The following is a 17426-nucleotide window of genomic DNA, read 5'->3' as shown; positions in this document are numbered from 1 at the left end:
ACCAGCAGTAACACAAACCACGCAGTGAGATTTGAGGGTGCTGTATTCTACGTGCAGTAAAAACTTGTTCCAATCTGAGACTCATGATAATTGTCAGTGTACAGGTCCAATATTCACTAACAACAGAGGGATTTTTGGAATGTGAGCATCTGCACCTGAATAACTGCTACCTTATCTACTACCCAGCACCAACACTGTAGCACTGCTGTTAAGAAAATGTAGGGGAGAAAGCCCCACTCACCAGGAGTGAGCAGCCCTGTTAGGCATCATCAACAGATGGAGCACAATGACAGAGGTCTGAGGGTGTGTTTTTTAACCAAGTTATCCATGCACTTTCTTTGTCCACAAAGAAAATAATCCACAAGAATTATATATAAAAACGAATATTTAAACACACACTTGTCCCAAAGGTCACAAATCCCAAAAAGGATTTAGGTCACGTATCAGAGCTGAGTAGGAAGAGTTTCCCCCATGAGCAATTATCCCTCAGAAAGCTGAGCTACGACTGTCTGAGACTTGTGATTTACAAGGGATAAGAACACGTTGAGAGTGAGGAATTGGCATTAGTAAATGAAAGCTTGGCTTTATTTCTTGATTTCTGTAGTTTCAAATCAGGATGCCACTTGCCTCTCATCATACCAGAGTTTTGTGCACAAGCACAATCAATCTCCAATGTTTTATCCTAGAATTTGTCCTACATACGATTTCACATTACTCAGTTATGAGGTGAGGCTTTGATAACAGTACTCTGGAGACTTCATAAATTTTTTTCACATTTCTATTGAACTCTCTCTAGCATAGAAATTTAACTTTTCCCTTTCCTCTTATCTATTCAGAATCCTTTGTAATTTTAAAATATTAAAAACAACATCACCACTCCTTAGGTAGACGAAAACGAAGCTCAAAGGAAAGAACTTGATCAACTGAAATTTCTTATCTGACCACAAACTTTTTCCCCCAGGACAAGTTTGCCCAAGGACGCCAGTGGCAGTTGGGGAAGCGATAAGGGGTGGCATTCTGGCACTACAGCACTGCAGGCAGGCAGATAATCACGTGCATTCTTTTCAAGACCGCTACTAAGCCCAAGCAAGAGATGTGCTATGAAGCATGGTCAAAAAATTTTAATTAAAAAAAAAAAAAAAATCAAGAGTTAACCATGATGGATCATAAAAGGCACAAAGCCAGAAAAAAAAAAAAAGTTACTTCATATGTAAATAAAGAATTCCTTTACAAAGACAAGATCTGGTTCACAGCAGGCCACAATTACAGTCCATCTGTCCCTCTCCTTTTGCCAACTGTTATTGCTGAGGTGAATTATTTTACATCTCTCAATAACCGAAGGTCCTCTTAAAAATCTTACCAATGTGATATCCCTAGAGGCTGCTGCAGCACTCATGTGTAAACTTGGCTGTCTGACAGAACTACTGCAATCCAGGGCTCGGGCAAATGTACCAACAGACCTGAAAGAAATTAAAATGGAGCATTAACTTTGCAGGCAAAGCAAGCATAAATATCAACACCCAACCAACGCTTTTTGAGATCAGCAGACTCCGTTTTTCTCAGTAAAAAGATTACGTGGTTTGGCGCTAGTTCCGAGCCAGAGACCAGCCTCTTCAAATGTGGTTTGTTATTAGAGACGCTTTACTGTACTTGCTTCATGTGACCACGGGTGCTTAGTAAAGAAAACAACGAGACTTGAAGATCACAAATGGAGGGTTTTGAACCATCTTATCCCCTATCTCTCAGCGCAGACCTCTGAATTAAGGTTTAACAGAAACTGAACACAAGTGAGCTTTATGAATGGCACAAAATCTTTTCCACAATGGCATGAGCAGTGCTACATTGTCTTAAAGTATGGAGACAGATGCCAAGACAAAACAGAGAGAAAAAAAAACACAGTAACAATCACTTTTCTAAGTCTCAAAAAATTAAAAGTCTTCATTTTACAACATAGTATAATGCTGTAAGTACATACATTATGTAGACTGTGTAGGAATATAGCAATTCTCAAATACTTCCCAATGCCAGCCGCTCTTGCTCGTTAGGCCACAATTCCCACGCTCCTCATTTTATCCCTAAAGAAATGAGCTGGAGAAATCTTTAACAGGAACATTGGTTCCAGTAATTCCCTCTGCCCTCGATGCTTACCGTGGCACACAGTTGGGAAGGCTTTTGCACAGTGAACTAGAGCTGAACTCCTCTGAGCAGCTACAACAACAACAAAAAAATCCATTTTTCCCCCCACTCGGATTGCTTCCCCAGACTAGTTTGAGTGCACAGGGGGAAAAACTCTAGTGCCAAGCAGTGCATTAGAGGAGGAAAGGTAAATACTTAGGCAGGAGTCCGTCAAATAATGGAGTTTGGCCCAAAGCCAAAGCTGCCTCCCTCGCCCAGGTTTTGGTGCACACTCACAGCTCACCTCCTCCCCAGCCTCCTACTCACTCATCCCCGTCCCTGCTTCATGGATTCCCCATCTCCAGAACGTGTGAGCACCTAATTATCTGCTGGATCACTTTGCTGATTCTGGGCGGAAGCAATCTTTGTGCTGATCTGTTCAGTAACTGCAGCAGGCAGCCTCCAGCAGCTCTCAGCAAACCGAGCAGGCAGCAGCGAACAGCCAGAACTCCTAAAAACAGCAGCACCACCAAAAGCCTGCACGAGGTGGAAACCACCACCACAAAGCAGCTCTGCAGCCACTCTAAACCAAGCCAAGTCCAAAGCCCCATCCACAGGGGCAATTCTACCCTCTGCCTTCCTTCTGGGACCTCCTAACACCAGAACTGCGTGGCCGAGTGGCAAATTTAAATTAACACTGCTGAAAAACAGCCCAGCAAATGAGCTTGCTGTTGTTGATGTTGTTGGTATCTTGTACTTCTCTTGATTAGAAGCAACTGTGAAACTGCAGGCTTGTCAAGAAGCTGGAATACCCTTTGCTGGAAACATTCCAGCTCTCCCCATTGCTCCTTCATCCGCTTGTTCCAGCGCTGCTGGTGGAGATTATCCTCTCCCCACTTTCATCCATTTCCCTATGTCCATCTGATTAAGTAGAATTAATCTGTTGCCCATAAATCACTTAGTTCAGCAAGTTTGAATTTACTGTTGGCACAGGTCAAGGGAAACAGCAACATATTGTGTAAGCAGAACAGTGAAACTTCAAGAGCTTCAATTTTATGGTGATTCCTTAGTGTAGACATAACACTAAAGATTTTATGAATCTTAAAAAAAGTCTAGACAACAAAAAGTACGTGCTTAACTAAAGACAAAAATGTACTGATAGATTCTGAACTGTCAGATTTTCTTCAATCTGGACAGCAATTAACATTTTTCCATCTTAACCTACCTAGTTTCATTCTCAGCTCCCCGTTATTGGACCTTCAGGCAAGGCCCAAACACCCACACAAAGGTTTTGAAGTGCTGCAATTCAGAGTAGCTGTTTTTAAAACTTTTGGCTGAAGTTCATAATAATAGCAAGCTTCATCTCCAAAGTACACAGAAAAATCAATACCGTTGCATATTTCTGAGTATACACGTTTCTTGATTTCTTAAAACACATTTCACCAGCTCCTTGATTTTCCTCAATCCTTTTTTTTTTTTCTTCAGTATTTCCCTGAGCTTGTATCATTCAACATGTTGAAAACATTTACTGCCATTTCATAAACACACCCTTGTTGCATCATTCAACAGCTCCCGTCAGAACTAGAGGGCCCCGTCCAGACAAATTCTCATGCACAAGCTCTCAAGTTACCTCCTCAGGAGACATCCCATTACCTTACCCACCACGTACACACCAATGCCACGCTCGGGGAATTTCAGAAAATTCATGAGCAAGAATATTCAAGAGGGTAAAAACCAAGAAGTAGATGTCTGACAGCACCAGAGTCAAATCCAAGGGAGTACCTGAAATGTAGGCTTAACTCCATTTTCTAGGGCTAAAGCCCTTGGCTGTGGCAGGCTGCCCTACAAGTCAGGCTCTGTCACACGCCATGCTCCATCAGCATGCTGTCAAGAGCAGCAAGCCAAATACTAACAGATTGTAACCTTACATACCCCTTTCCTACCTGTATCTAATAGCAAACTATTCGATACTTAAACACCAGGAAGTCCAACTGTCTGCCTACTCACACCACTTTACTCCCATGCCTACCACAATCTTACAAACTTACCTAAAAGACAGAGGTTGGAGAGCATTACCCTTTTTCTTTGTTTTTTTAAAATTACTCAGTCACCAGTTGCTAGAAGAACCTAGGTTTTGGTACGGGCTTCTGTTTATACCACTGCATAGTACTGAAAAATTTCACGAGCATTTCAAAAAAAAACATTAATGGACGAGGATTGCCTTGGGCTTAAACAGAAGCATAAATTTCACCATCTGTACAGATTTGCAGGGTTTTACTTTATTCTGCCTACCTACTGGAATCTAGGCATTAGAAAACATCTACACCATCAAAACCGCTTTACCAAACATCTTAGCTATCATTGCATGTTGAAATGTAACTGGGTTTGAAAAGGAGAGAAAACAGACACAGTAATGATCTGTCAAGAATCCAGTTCACTACACCTTCTGCACACTTGCCCCATTTGAAAACCCTCACCAATTACAAGACAGTTTTTACATAAAATACTTTTGATTTTATGTGTTTAACTTTGAGAAAGTAAAAACTGTAAATCTGAGTTCCTGAAGTCATGCAGTTCCCAGCAAGGAACGTATGTAACATGTCCATCGCTTCAAAATGAAACCCATGAATCATGCAACCAAACCAGTATTCATCTTAGTAAAGCAAAAAGAACAAAAAAAGTGCTTGGAATATAAGTGTTATTAAAATTTACTTATTCAAAGAAGAGGTAAATTGCTCTTACCGTGCTACCACCAAGAACTGGTCTATCTGCTTGTCTACTAGCGGGTTAAAGGCTTCCCAAACTTTTGTTTCAAGTTTTGACTGATCTCTTCCATCGTCCTCACCTGTTTGAAAAACAAGTTAGAAACACTCAGTATGGCTGTTTTGGAATAAAAATACTCTCCTGATCTTGTATATAAATTTCATAGTAATTTATTAATTTAACCGACAGTCCATCTCACATATTCTGCCTAACACTTCTCAGTGACAATGTCATTCACCCATTTGGCTGTGACAATTCCAGCCTGACAGACACAGCTACCCTGCTCATCTGAAGGAGGCAATCAGGTGCAGAACTGGTTTCAAAGGCCACAAATAGTGGGAAACCGAGTAGAGTCTTCTTCAAACTAGCCAGCCTCTCTTCAGCCTCCTTCCCAGCTTCTCTCTTCTTTCTCCTCTACCTTGCAGCAGCTCCAGAAAAACAAACACGCTCCTGGCTGCTCTGAGCAGGCAATGAGTAGCTGGTTCAATCTGCATCAGCTGCTTTCTAAAGGGTAAATCGTGGCATCAGATCCTCCTGCTTCTTTTTATTCTGACCCTACACAAACCCAAATACCATGGAAAAATACAGGAGTGATTGAGCTTTTTTTTTTTGCGCTCCTTTTCAAACATCTGGAGATTATCCTTCTCTGAATCCCCCTGTTGGCCTGCTGAGGGAAGAAAATGCCTTTCAAATTAGTTCATCCTCACTTAGGAGGCTACCCCAGCTGCTGAATAAATACCACAGACAAATTAAACAAGAGTCCTGACCAATTGGTTTGCCTGTTCTAACATTAGCCTAACACTATCAGCAGAACTCCAAAGCAGAGACTGAAGGGCCTCGGTGCTTTTCTATCTCTGCCTGCACGCTTTGGCAAAGCCTCTTCCAACACCTGCTCTCCCAGGAGGACCTGTCTCTGCAGAAACATTTTTCCACCCACTTCTGGATCTGGAAGGCAGTGCGAGGATCAGCCTGAAGCTACCATCATGCTGTAACCACTAACAGTCACTTCTGCTGGCCCCTCTTTCTAGGCTGGGGTCCTCGTGCTCCTTCTGCAGGGCTGCCTGAGGTTGCACACTGTGGCAGAGCCAAATTCCTCCTCCTGCCTGCTCTGCAGGTGAGAAATTGAGGCTGGCAGCCAACACCGCTGGATGGGGAGGGGGCTCTGAGGAAAAGGCACCCGGCAATAATGGGCAAATTGATGAGGGGAGACAGCATTTAATTGGCAATAATTTGGGAGGGGCTCACGCAAGGAAGCGAGGCTTGATTAAAAACACAAAGGCTTTACAGATGTGCTGGAAACATGCGCTTCCCATGGAAATTCTGAAGTCTCTAATAACACAAGCGCAAGCTCCGAGAGAGCCAATTAATTCAATTTGTTTCAACAACTTTTATGATTTGGACAAATGCCCACTTAAAGACTGGTTTGAGACATAATTAACTGCATTCAGTGGGCAGCAGCTTCAGTCATACCAAGCCAGGCCATCGGGGTACGCATGACTGGTGGTAGAAGCCTCCATCTCCCATAGGGGCCACGTACATACATGTAGAAGTGGCCGCAGTCAACGTGGCCTCTGGAGAATTTAAATAAATGATGGAAATTACCCTCTTTTAATAAGTCTGTTATATCTGCCTGGTATCTGTTTCCGACTCGAATTTCTCCTTTATCAGCGAGTAGGGTCTTTTGTTGAGGATCGTATACTAGTGAATAGAAGAAGAAATCCTAAAAATAAAACAAAAGAAAAAAAATAAAAGAGTATTATTAACTTTTATTTTTAGCATTGCATATATAGTAGCAAGCTTTTACATTGCAAGTTTGTTCTTACTAGCTATATATAGATTTTAAAATTGGGTGAACAAGCAATAAATGAACCACCAGTTTTAAAACCCAACTTTAAATGTTGCCTCTTTCTTCTGTACTGTAACAACTCTCCCATACAATAGCAGCTCCCCCAATATACACTCCTTGCAGTTGAAGCAAACATGGCTCATCTTGCACAAGCAGGGCTCAGGAGGGCCAGAAGGTAATTTTTGGTAATACCAGCTGGTTTAGGACGTGCAACTGCACCTTCCTGTTCATCAAAATGGCACTAATTAGATGCCAGTGAGTTATCTGTACAGGCTGAAGCCTAACTTCTGAGTGTTGCAGCTCCACCAACACAGCATCCCAAAGAGGAATCAAGCCCCAAACCATCTCCTTATCCTCTGCTGGAGCAGAAGCAGCACTGGGAGCACCCACACTGGGCACAGCACTCCAGAAGTGGTTGTGCAAGCAATGAGCAGAGGTGGAAATCCCTGCCCTCTGCCTGCTCCCTGCTCTCTTGCTAATAAAGACGGGGATGTGGTTGTCTTCCCTTGTCGCAGGGATGCACTGCTGACCAACCTGTTGCCTGCCCCCACTTAAGCATAAATTGCCATCTGTCCTTCTGCTGGTTATTGGGCGACGGGAAGCAGATCTGGCAGCAGCAGCAACTAGCTGCAGGTGGTAATACATTAATTTGTTGCTTTTGCTCCAGTAGATGAGAAAAAGGCTAAAAGAGCTGCTTGGCTTCCATCACCTGGGGAAGCACATACAATTAAAGCAAAAAGTCACACCAGAATGAGAATGTCCTGCCGGGGGGAGGAAGAAAACAGCCACAATTTTAACTACACGGTGTAAGTAATTAAACTTTTCTGCACAGGTAAGTACTTAGATATAGCTACTGAGTGACAAATTAGAGACCAAGTATGTAGCACAGGATATGAGGCAAGAAGAGAGCTCTGTTAGGACATGGAATAACAAACCTATCAAGATCTCCATCCACAGTAACAACATCACCAGGAAAGAGAAGTGTTTCTGAACAGAAACACAGCATGCACCATTTTTCACATCTCGGGTTTCTGGCTCATTTTCCCTTTCCCTTTATTTCCGTGTAAATAGCAGGCACCCTGTTTAAGTACATCTCATTTCACGTTCACCTCATTTTCTCCTTCCCTACATTTGTACGTGTCAACAGCATGCAACAGAAATTAGGACAAAGCCGGCATCAGTTCTAAGCTCTGTTCATCCTCACGAAGAGGTGGCAAGGGAAAACAGAGTCCCATAGAAAAAAGAAAAAAAGAAAAAATAAAAAGGAAGAATCACTATGAATTTTACCAGTACATGGCAAATATTCCATGGGCTAGAGATTCAAAAGGTACACATTAGGTTTGTTTTCCCAGCCCTGCAAATTGCACACATCAATCTAAGACTGATGTTACATGGGTAAGGTCTCCCATGGTGGGTTTTTTTTGTTTGTTTTACATGTGAAGCATCCACCATGCAATTATAGAATTTAAGAAAGTGAACTGGGGGGATATAGGCGATGGGAGTGTGCAATAAGCCAGCCAAACCCACTTTGCTACCTGAGAAAGCACCGCACAAAAAGGTAGCACCAGTACAAGAGCACAGTACTAGAGGAAAGACTGGAATTTGCACTGATCTTCTCTATCTGAAAACGTGCTATTTGCCCACAGCAAAAGGGCAGGAACAATCTCATGTTGTGTTACAACAACAGGATAAAAGTCATAGCTAACACCTGGCAAAATGCTGTCCTAACACCCAGTTAAGTGAACTGGAAGGGTTCTATTTTGGGAGATTCAGTTGCATCCTAAATCAATAATATTCTTGACAGAATTGATTCCTGCTCCCACAGGAACCAAGGTCAATTTACATCAACCTAACATCAGAAGGGAGCTTCAGAGTAGAAGAAAACTCATTTATATTACAGCTGGGTAAAGAAATCTGGGTCTCTTGCTCCCTGATACATGCAGAGCTCAAGGTATTACAATACTGAGGATTTATTGTCGCATAAACAAAATGTAGGAAAAGGTTTCGTCTTGCAAGCTTTCACCTTTTAAACTGTGTTTTATTCGTTCCAGCTCCGAAACACCTAATTGTAAGATAAAGTATACGCAGTGAGACATGAATGCTTTTCAGGCACATTGCCCAGCAAATGCACAAGCCCAGCCTGTAGTATAATAACACGGGGGGCTCCAAGGAAGACCAGACTGCAAGAGATTTCTTAATGCAACCTTTGTTGGCCAGGAAAAATCATTCATCGTGGAGGGGTTTTCTCCAAAAATATTACAGACTGTGACATGCCCTAATGCCTCTCTTCTGTGTATTATTGCTGTGCACTTAGCAGACTAAGGACAATCACTCAATGAACAAAAAAAAAAAAAAGGAACAGGCTGCACGCTTCTGTTTGCCATTCTTCCCCCACCCTTTTCTGGGAAGCAGAGGCAAGGGAAGGCAAGCAGCAGTTCTCTACAAAATAAAGAAGTTCAAGTCTCTGGTCTCTTCTGCCCAGCTGGAGCCTCTCCAAGAGAGAGAAGATGGAAGTTTAGGGGCAGAAATGTGAATACAAAACAATGCAATCCCTAGAAGTAGTGCAATACCACTACCATCTTCCTCCACAGAAACATGAAATTCAGCTCACACTAATTTGGGGGGGATTTTTGGAAACATTAGTAAGTTTAATGCCGACACAAACTACAGCCCAAGGAGCAGAGCAGATCCATGTATAGACTAGAGTATAGGTGAGCTCTTGATCACCATTACGTGATATAAACGTGAGATTTTTCAGCAGGGTTTCACGAAGTGATGTTCACAACAAAACAACACGGCTCTTCCAAACCCTCCATGCTCATTCTAGCTGTCAAAACTGCGTGTGTCGAGCTTGCAGCAGTCAAGAAAAAGAAGGGCTTTCTGTTTTAATTTCAGATCCCAGAAAACATTCAACATGTTTGGGAAAAAATAAAGTGACCTGCCAAGAGTTAAAATTAAACCGTGGCTTTCTGCTTCTCCAAACTGTTATACAGACACATATGCTCAGAGCCTCCCTACCCAAGCCCCGGAGCTACCATTAGCTATAGCCAAGAACCAAAGCCACCAACTGCAGAAACACTGGAAAAAAAAGGCTCAAAGTGAAAGTACAGCACAGAAAGAGTGGTTAGTTTATTACAGCTTGCAAACTTACCCTCCTGAAGTCAGTTGGGGTGAAGGGGGCGGGGGGGATAAGTTTAATTATATAGCGCTTTATTTTTAGGGGGTACCAAAAGAAACAGAAATGCCAGATATCTACCCAGCAGGCAAAATTCACACAAGTGCATGGAGGTATCCTAGCAGCGCGGTAAAATAAGTGGTACATATAAAATAGTTTCCTGCAGAATAGGGAAATTTAATGCTTTTGCCCTAAGTGGCTATGCCATTCTCTTGATCTCCTCAAGAACTCAGTCTCTGCACAAAATTCAAGTATTTTGTTGCTTTTTACCCTTTTTCCTCCTGTTCCTCAATTCTGCACAAACCCACTTTTGCCAGGCAGAGTAAAGAAGTCGCTGCTGGTCGCCTTTCTGCCCCTCCCTGAATTAATGGTGCAATCTTCGTGAGGAGCATGACAGGGAGAGAGAGTGGAAGGATGAAGAAACAGATAACACAAATGTAATTTTGCTATGCTTACTATCTCCTGAAAAATTCCTGTCTGCATGTTTAACCTTCTTCAATGAAGACAGCCTTGGGCCAAAAACCTACTTTCGGTGGTCATAATATACAAGAAATCAAATGACAGATTCCCTAGAACTGCTTATGCTTTACTGACAGAAGCCACATTAAAAATATAAAAAAAAAATAAAAGCACACTGAAAGCAGAGGATTAAAAACAGGAAGAAAAAAAAAAAGTAGAAACAACAGTTCAAAACAACACCATCCAGTGCTAGGAATTCACCCGGCAACAAGTACCTCCTTTTTTTAATCTCTTTACCCTCCACCCAAGCACATTTCTGTTCCTGAGCTTTTAATTTCTTTACCATCTGTCCAAGTTAGTTTGCACCACGGCAAAATACTGTGCTAAGTGACAGGACACATTCAGGGAACTCTCTCATTCTGTGAAATCTCTAAGTGCCTGCTCGGTTTAAAAATAACCTGCATCACTCATCTTGCATTCTGAGAGTTCAAAAGGATGAAAACAAGATCCCTTTCTATTCCTACATCTGCAACCAAGCACTTGCACGATTAGAGGCAGGCAGTTCCCTTCTCAAGGCACCTACCTGTAAAATTGCTGCTAATAAAAACGTTTGGGGAGCAACTGCGAAGGAACGCTATTTAAAGGGTGGGTACTGGTAAATCTAAAACTAATTTCAATTTGATTAACTTTTGCTTTCAAATGGGCATATCCTCGGCTGCTTGCTGGTGACAAGCATTTCTGAATACAACAGCCCTTGTTTGATGCGCTGCCATTTGGCAGCCCGGAGCACACTCGACATGTTTTTGGTTTCACATTCCAAAGAGAAGCCTGACTATTTAATCCCTATGCTTTGTTTAAAATTCTCTTAAACTGGAGCATTGGATTAAAATTAATCTTACATTTAAATAAATACTAAAGAAAGTTAAAAATACACTTAAATAAAACCCAATTATGAGACAGACTGCAATATGCTCCTTCCAAAAAAAATAAAATAAAATAAAGCTGTTTTCTTCTTGTTTCTTAAAGGCCTGTTAATGACCGTTACCCTACTGTTTCCAATTACAAGATTTCCTCTCTTGTATAACATTTAAATGTTTTCAAATCCAAATATAATGCTTGCAGATTTATTCAAATAATAATACACTGAAATTGTTTACTAGTTGTTAGTAAAAGTTTAAGAGCAAAACTGCTGCTAATCTCCAAAAATAAAGCTTTCATACTGTCAAATTCCGAGACCGCATAACCCAGAGCAGCCAGAGGTCTGGCCACATTTAAAGGTATATATAGATATTAATAAAGGATTGCAATTGTAATTTTTAAAATCACAAAACACCTGGAAAAGTAAACCCCAAATTTCTATTCTGAATAGTGATTAACAGCAACACAATTCAGTTGCAAGTGTTGATTTGAGGCACTCTTTAAGAGCCAGATTGCTGAAATTTCTGCAGGAGTCAGAAGTGAACTGACAAGTAGTTTTTCAAGGATCTAAACATCTGTAGTGGCAAATTAGAGGATTACAAGTAAATATTTTCAACAGTGAGCTCAGAAAACTGGGAGCTAAGTTTCTCAGAGATCTGAGGTGAGATCAGGCTTAAACCATATTAACATAAATATGTAAGATTTGAGGAGAAAGTAATACATAGAAACACAGTTTGCTGGCTTGCTCCCTCTTCTACAGTTACTTCACCTCCCACCCTGTCTAGCCTGGGGGCACGAGCCTTCACTTTGAACTTTCAGACTGCCGGGCTGATGAGCAAGAAGGGCTCCCTTAACAGGAGCAGATACAGCTTACTTGTCACAGGGATGTCTGGCCTGCTAGAAACACAAAGCTTTACATCAGAATGAAAACAGTATTGAGCTTGATGCTTCCCACTACCAATGCCCGGCATGCTTAGAAATGAAGAACCAGCTTTTTTTTTTTTTTTTTTTAATTGTGAAAAGCCACCAATCCTAAATTGTGCCAAAATAAAGTGTTCAAGCTTGACAATTCACAAAATTGGTTCATACCTCCCGTTCCAGATATGATTTAAGGGATTCTGTCTCATTTAACAGAGTAACGCTGCATTTGCCTCTAAAAAAGAGAAACATATTTTATGAAAATACATGCATCTTAAATGCTCGTGTGATTCACAAGATGGTACTACTGAAGTTGTACACAAAATTCAATATTACATCGAAGAATACTTGGATAATATTAATGCCATTTGCTGTTTTTGAATAAAAAGCACTGGAAGAAGATGGCCATTACCTAATGTGTGTGGCTGGCAGAGATTCCAACTGTCGTGAGAGAAACAACTCACGATGTCTTAGCTGATGCTTCTGTTTCTCTGGCAAATCAACCATTTCTGGATTTTCCATCTCTTCTTCCATTTCTCCTAGTTATAAAGAGACAAAATCGATCATCAAGAGCACAGTGCAAGTATTCATTCAGGGTCAATCAGAAGAAGCAGCTCCAAAACCATCGCTAAATAATAAATGGACATAGCGCACAGATGAAATCTAACTATGTCTGAATCCTCAAGTTCCAGCCAAATAAATAATGAGATAATTAGTGCAGATCCTTTAAGTTATGCTTGTGATGAACTGTATTTATCATCACTGGAATGAAAGCACTCCATGTCCACGCTTGCCCTGGTCACACAGAAATCTGCCACCAATGGACAAGCCAAGCCCAAGGGAGAGCTCTTCTTGGCATCATCCCTGCACCGCTGACTTCATCGGGAAGAAGCTGATGCATGATGAATGAGGCACTAAAAGCAAAGTCCTTCCTCTTTGCCAGGTGTCAGCTATCATATGCCCTACTCCTTTTTCAGGTTATCAGTCACAGACTGTCCCAGCCCATCTTCAACAGCTTCTGAGGGAAGTGCCCACGGAGAAGGCGAGGTTGGTCATTTCAACTATTTTACTCTTTTCACCCCAACCACAGCCGATAGATCAGAGTCACAAGATGAACTGGAACCTACCCAAGTGCCCAAGGCCAGTCTTGCAGCCAGCCCTACCCCAGCTCACCACGCACTGTCTGCAGTGCTGCTGCTCCAGGAGCTCGCTTCAGCCTGCGGTCAGAATCCAGGACCCGGGGCTTGGAGCTTCGCTACCTCCATCCCACCCGTTAGAAACGAATGCCAAAGTAAATACGTGAAATCACACCCAGACCGATACACAATTGATCCTAAAACATCTCCAGGCATCTTTCTTGTAGGAAATACATTATTAGTGGTTTGTGTTCGTTAGCAAGCACCCAGTCAATCATGTAAAACTGTAGAAGGTAAAAGACTCCAAGAAAACTGCAAAGCTTCTCCATGATGGAGAATTGCAAAAGAAAATATCACTCTCTCCTTCCCTGTGAAATTCAGGCAGTTACTGTATTTTCCAAAACCACAGTACAGTTTCCCAGACTCTAGTAGAATGAGCTGTGAAGTCTCATACATGAATAGTAAAACTCCCATTTTACTGCAGCTGTACTCTCAAAGAGCAGACTTCTGCCTGCAGCTTAATTCAACACTTGTTGCCAAGAAACATTTCTAGTCAAAAACACAGACAGGCATACTTGTGATTAATGTACCCTAAAGATTAGTTAACTATAATCCTCACAGCTATCCCAAAAAGAAAGCAAACAGAAGGGAGAGAACTCCCTTTTTTGTAAAACATTAAAATTGCATTTACTTTTAAATAGGCCACCATTATGCCAAAGGGAGGGTGACAAAAAGAATAAATAAAAAAAAAAAGATGTACCCTTCAGGTTCCCCACAATTTAGCACTCAGTTTTACTGTTCCAGAAAAAAAGACTTGTGGTTTATACGCCCTCCAGGTAAGCTGCTCCAGCAAGGAAAAAACCAGCAACAAAATTAAAGCAGACTTCAACATACAATATCTGTTATGCCACATGAGCTCTTAAGCATACAGCAGCACTTACAATTTAATATTTTCCTAAGAACTGGAACACAGAATTTACATTTGTGCCACAGTTTCATGGTTCTGCAATTTATTTACTGAAGTGGATTCTGTTTTAGTTGAAAATTAATATTGTGGCTGCTGACCTCCACTATAAATATACCGGCAGTAATCCACAAACAAGTCAGCAAGTTACAAGCTAGCTTGCTTAAAACGCAATGGATACTAAAATGAAAAGGCATTCATGCCTGCACTTACGAGAGTTTTTGGAGAAAGAGAGCAGTGCACTGTGTAATGTAGGGAAAAAAAAAAAAACACTGTAAGGAGCAACCTAAAATACTTAATACCTTCGGTATATTTAATAGCCTAGAGCTTTTAAAAATTACATTTAAAAAAAAAAAAGACAACTGTGCCAGCCTTATCTATAAACAAAATGAAGCCACCCAGCAAAACCAAGTTAATCTCAGGAACTGCATCCCTTCAGCTAGGCTTGTCTTTCAGCTGCTGCTTTATTTATATGCCTAGCTTTTGTAATAAAACAAGGAAGGTGGGAAGCACACGGTTTCTTCTTATGGCAGTTCTGCTCTGCATAGTCTTTCAAAATAAAAAGGCACAATGCATTTTGACAAACGCGTTCTGAACCAAAGGAAGAGGGAAGCAAAACAGGGAAGATGGAAAGCAACAACCTAGATTCAGCACAGGAATCTCTGCCTTGCTGAAGTCGTGCAAAAGTGGCTTTGACAAAAACTGTAGCTAATGCCGCCTCGCTTACAGCAAAGGTTTAAGGCAGGCTGTAAACCACCACGGGGGCTGATGCAGCCCCTGGTTCCAGGACAAGCCCGTCTGACGCATCTGCATCTCAGCCTCCTATGGCTCCAGCTCCCAGCAAAGCAGGCTGTATCCTCGAGAACGGCGGCCCTTGAGAAATAAGGTCCATGGTTTTAAAAATAAATAATAATAACCATAAAGATAAACTCTTTTCAGAAAGACTTGCCCACGTTTATGGCAGCACTGTAGAGTAAGTGATGAGAAAGCACAGTAGGTGCAGTATCCTGGGACTTCAGGGCTCTCATAAAGGCTTACTTCAAAATTAATCTCTCTGCTTGATAGATGTGCTCACGCAGATTTAAAACTAAACATGTAGTCTTAGTACAAACAGTAATATGTCAGCTATGCAGAAGTAGCCAGTGGAATGCTGCAAGGAGTGCATTAGATTAAGTATTATTTGATATTTGATGACAGAATCATTAATAGCACATTAAGAAAAGCTTGAAGACAACTTATATTGGAAACAAGAGACAGGCAGATTGGACACAAACAGCAAGACTCATGTGAAAGCTAACGTATACGGGGAAAAATAATTAGAAAGAGTAAACTTTGAGTTGGCAGGAGAAACCCAAGAGGCAGAAAGTGTAATTTAAAATGATTGGGTGTATGAGATGCAAAATTAAACATCAATATTTGCTAGACACTAGAAAGAATAGCAATTTGATATAGATCAGACTGGGCTCTCTACAACATCAGAGGTAAAGGAACAGCCCCTGCTCTGCTTGCAGAGTGTTGGACGAGTTGCTACATGGCAGAATTCAGAAAAGCACAAAGGCAAACAATCCAGCAATCAGCTTTAGAGAGCTCACTATAATGTTTAGTTTGGGAGACAGGTACGTCTGTAGTAACAAAAGAATTAGGTAGCACGGCATCACTACCACTGAAACTTAAAGGAAAAACAAAAAGGATCAAAATATTGGGGAACAGAACGAAGTCAGTGGCACTGACCTGTTAAAGCTCCTTCAGTAGGAAGGCAGGATGTTCTACAAGTGCTGCGTTTGAAGAGGTGACCAATATAACAATATAAGACCAATATAACAATATAACAACAGATTCCTTTTCCCAGGTCCAATTTCTAATGGTCTATATTAGACCTCCTAGCCTCATTCATTTTTTCCCTACCTACCAAAAATTTAATACTGACTCATAGCTATAAAAAACGAGACAGTTTTTAGACAAGTAGAAATCCTTATACCTTGACAGTTCAGGAGCTGGCCACAGCATCAAGGCAACATCTTATCATGATCCCTTCCAAGGCTTCTCAGGATCATCTGTTGCAGCCATGGTCAACGTTGCAGGTAGGACACAGAGCAAATGGATGCTATTTTTGACATTAAGCACATCCTTCCTTGCCACGCCACCACCAGAACAGGAAATCACAGTTTCCTCCTCTCAGCAGGGCCAAAAATGTCCATTAGTAAACTAATAAACCCATCGTTCTAGAATCACATGTAAGTACTAGGGAGAAAATGGGGATGGAGGGTGTCAAATGGCCAGGAACTTGTCTGGGAAGCTACCACCAAACTGCATTTGCGCTGGCTGGTGTCATCCAAAAAACCTCAGTGGACCCTTGTTCAGGCACACTGCTCTCACGCAACTCCCGGACTGATTGAGTACTGACACTTCGCTGCTGCAAGACCTTTATTTTTAGAAGCTTCAGCACCTGGAAGACCGGGCTGCCATGCCCGCCTGGCACCCACACATCAGCTGCTGAAAGCTAACCACGGAGCTGCCAAAAGCTCCCCGTGCCATCCAGCTCGCCCCAACTACTACCGACGTCGTTTTCCAGCCAGGACAAACACTCTGAATGAAGCCCTGCACGACAGACCACGCGCAACTGGAGCCAGCTGGGGCGGGTGGGTGGAAGGGAGGACGGGAGGTTGTGCTCCTGCTGGTGGAAATATTTGCTTAATTATGTAAGAAACTGCGGGGAGAGCATATATATAGCCACAGCATCCAAATAGTAGCTTGAGGAGTAAGCGATAAAAGGCAGTGTGCTCCGCTTGCATCAGGTTCTGCCTGCAATTCCGTTTGCATACAGTATTCTGCCTTCAACCACTACAAAGTCTTTGGGCAAGGAACATTAAATAGTCTCCTACCGGTGAAGCGGGTTCATTTCGGAATCAGGTGGAGAAATGTCCTGGAATAATTTGCGAGGTGATTAAAGAGGCTTATGAATAAAAAGTGCTGGCAATCTATGGAAGCCATTATAAGGTTGAAAGATTTATAGGACAGCCTAGACAAGTTTTATATCATGTGATAAAAATAGTAAGATCACAGATCAAATCCAGGAATCAGGTTGCGTACATCAAGGTACTAATTTACAGCCACCAACTACAGAACAAGCTG

The 17426-nt window shown here is 41.8% G+C and overlaps 1 protein-coding gene across 3 annotated transcripts in view; it reads right to left on the bottom strand.

The window, feature by feature from the left end:
• MTA1 (metastasis associated 1) overlaps window positions 1-17426 on the bottom strand; it is an 80753-nt gene that overhangs the window by 41290 nt on the left and 22037 nt on the right. For all 3 annotated transcript variants that reach the window (XR_014618645.1, XM_084290726.1, XM_084290727.1), the window contains exons 4-8: window positions 12607-12733; window positions 12366-12429; window positions 6481-6598; window positions 4858-4960; window positions 1361-1460 (exon numbers count right to left, since the gene is read on the bottom strand). Coding sequence is in view for 2 of the 3 variants with exons in the window: in XM_084290726.1 (XP_084146852.1) it covers window positions 1361-1460; window positions 4858-4960; window positions 6481-6598; window positions 12366-12429; window positions 12607-12733 (512 nt within the window). In the remaining variant the exon portion in view is untranslated. The remainder of the gene's footprint in view (window positions 1-1360; window positions 1461-4857; window positions 4961-6480; window positions 6599-12365; window positions 12430-12606; window positions 12734-17426) is intronic.

Source organism: Netta rufina (assembly GCF_964035555.1).
Source record: "Netta rufina genome assembly, chromosome: 8".
Classification (NCBI taxonomy): Eukaryota; Metazoa; Chordata; class Aves; order Anseriformes; family Anatidae; genus Netta; species Netta rufina.
Note: the sequence above shows the minus strand (reverse complement) of the source record. Positions and strands in the feature narration are given on the sequence as shown.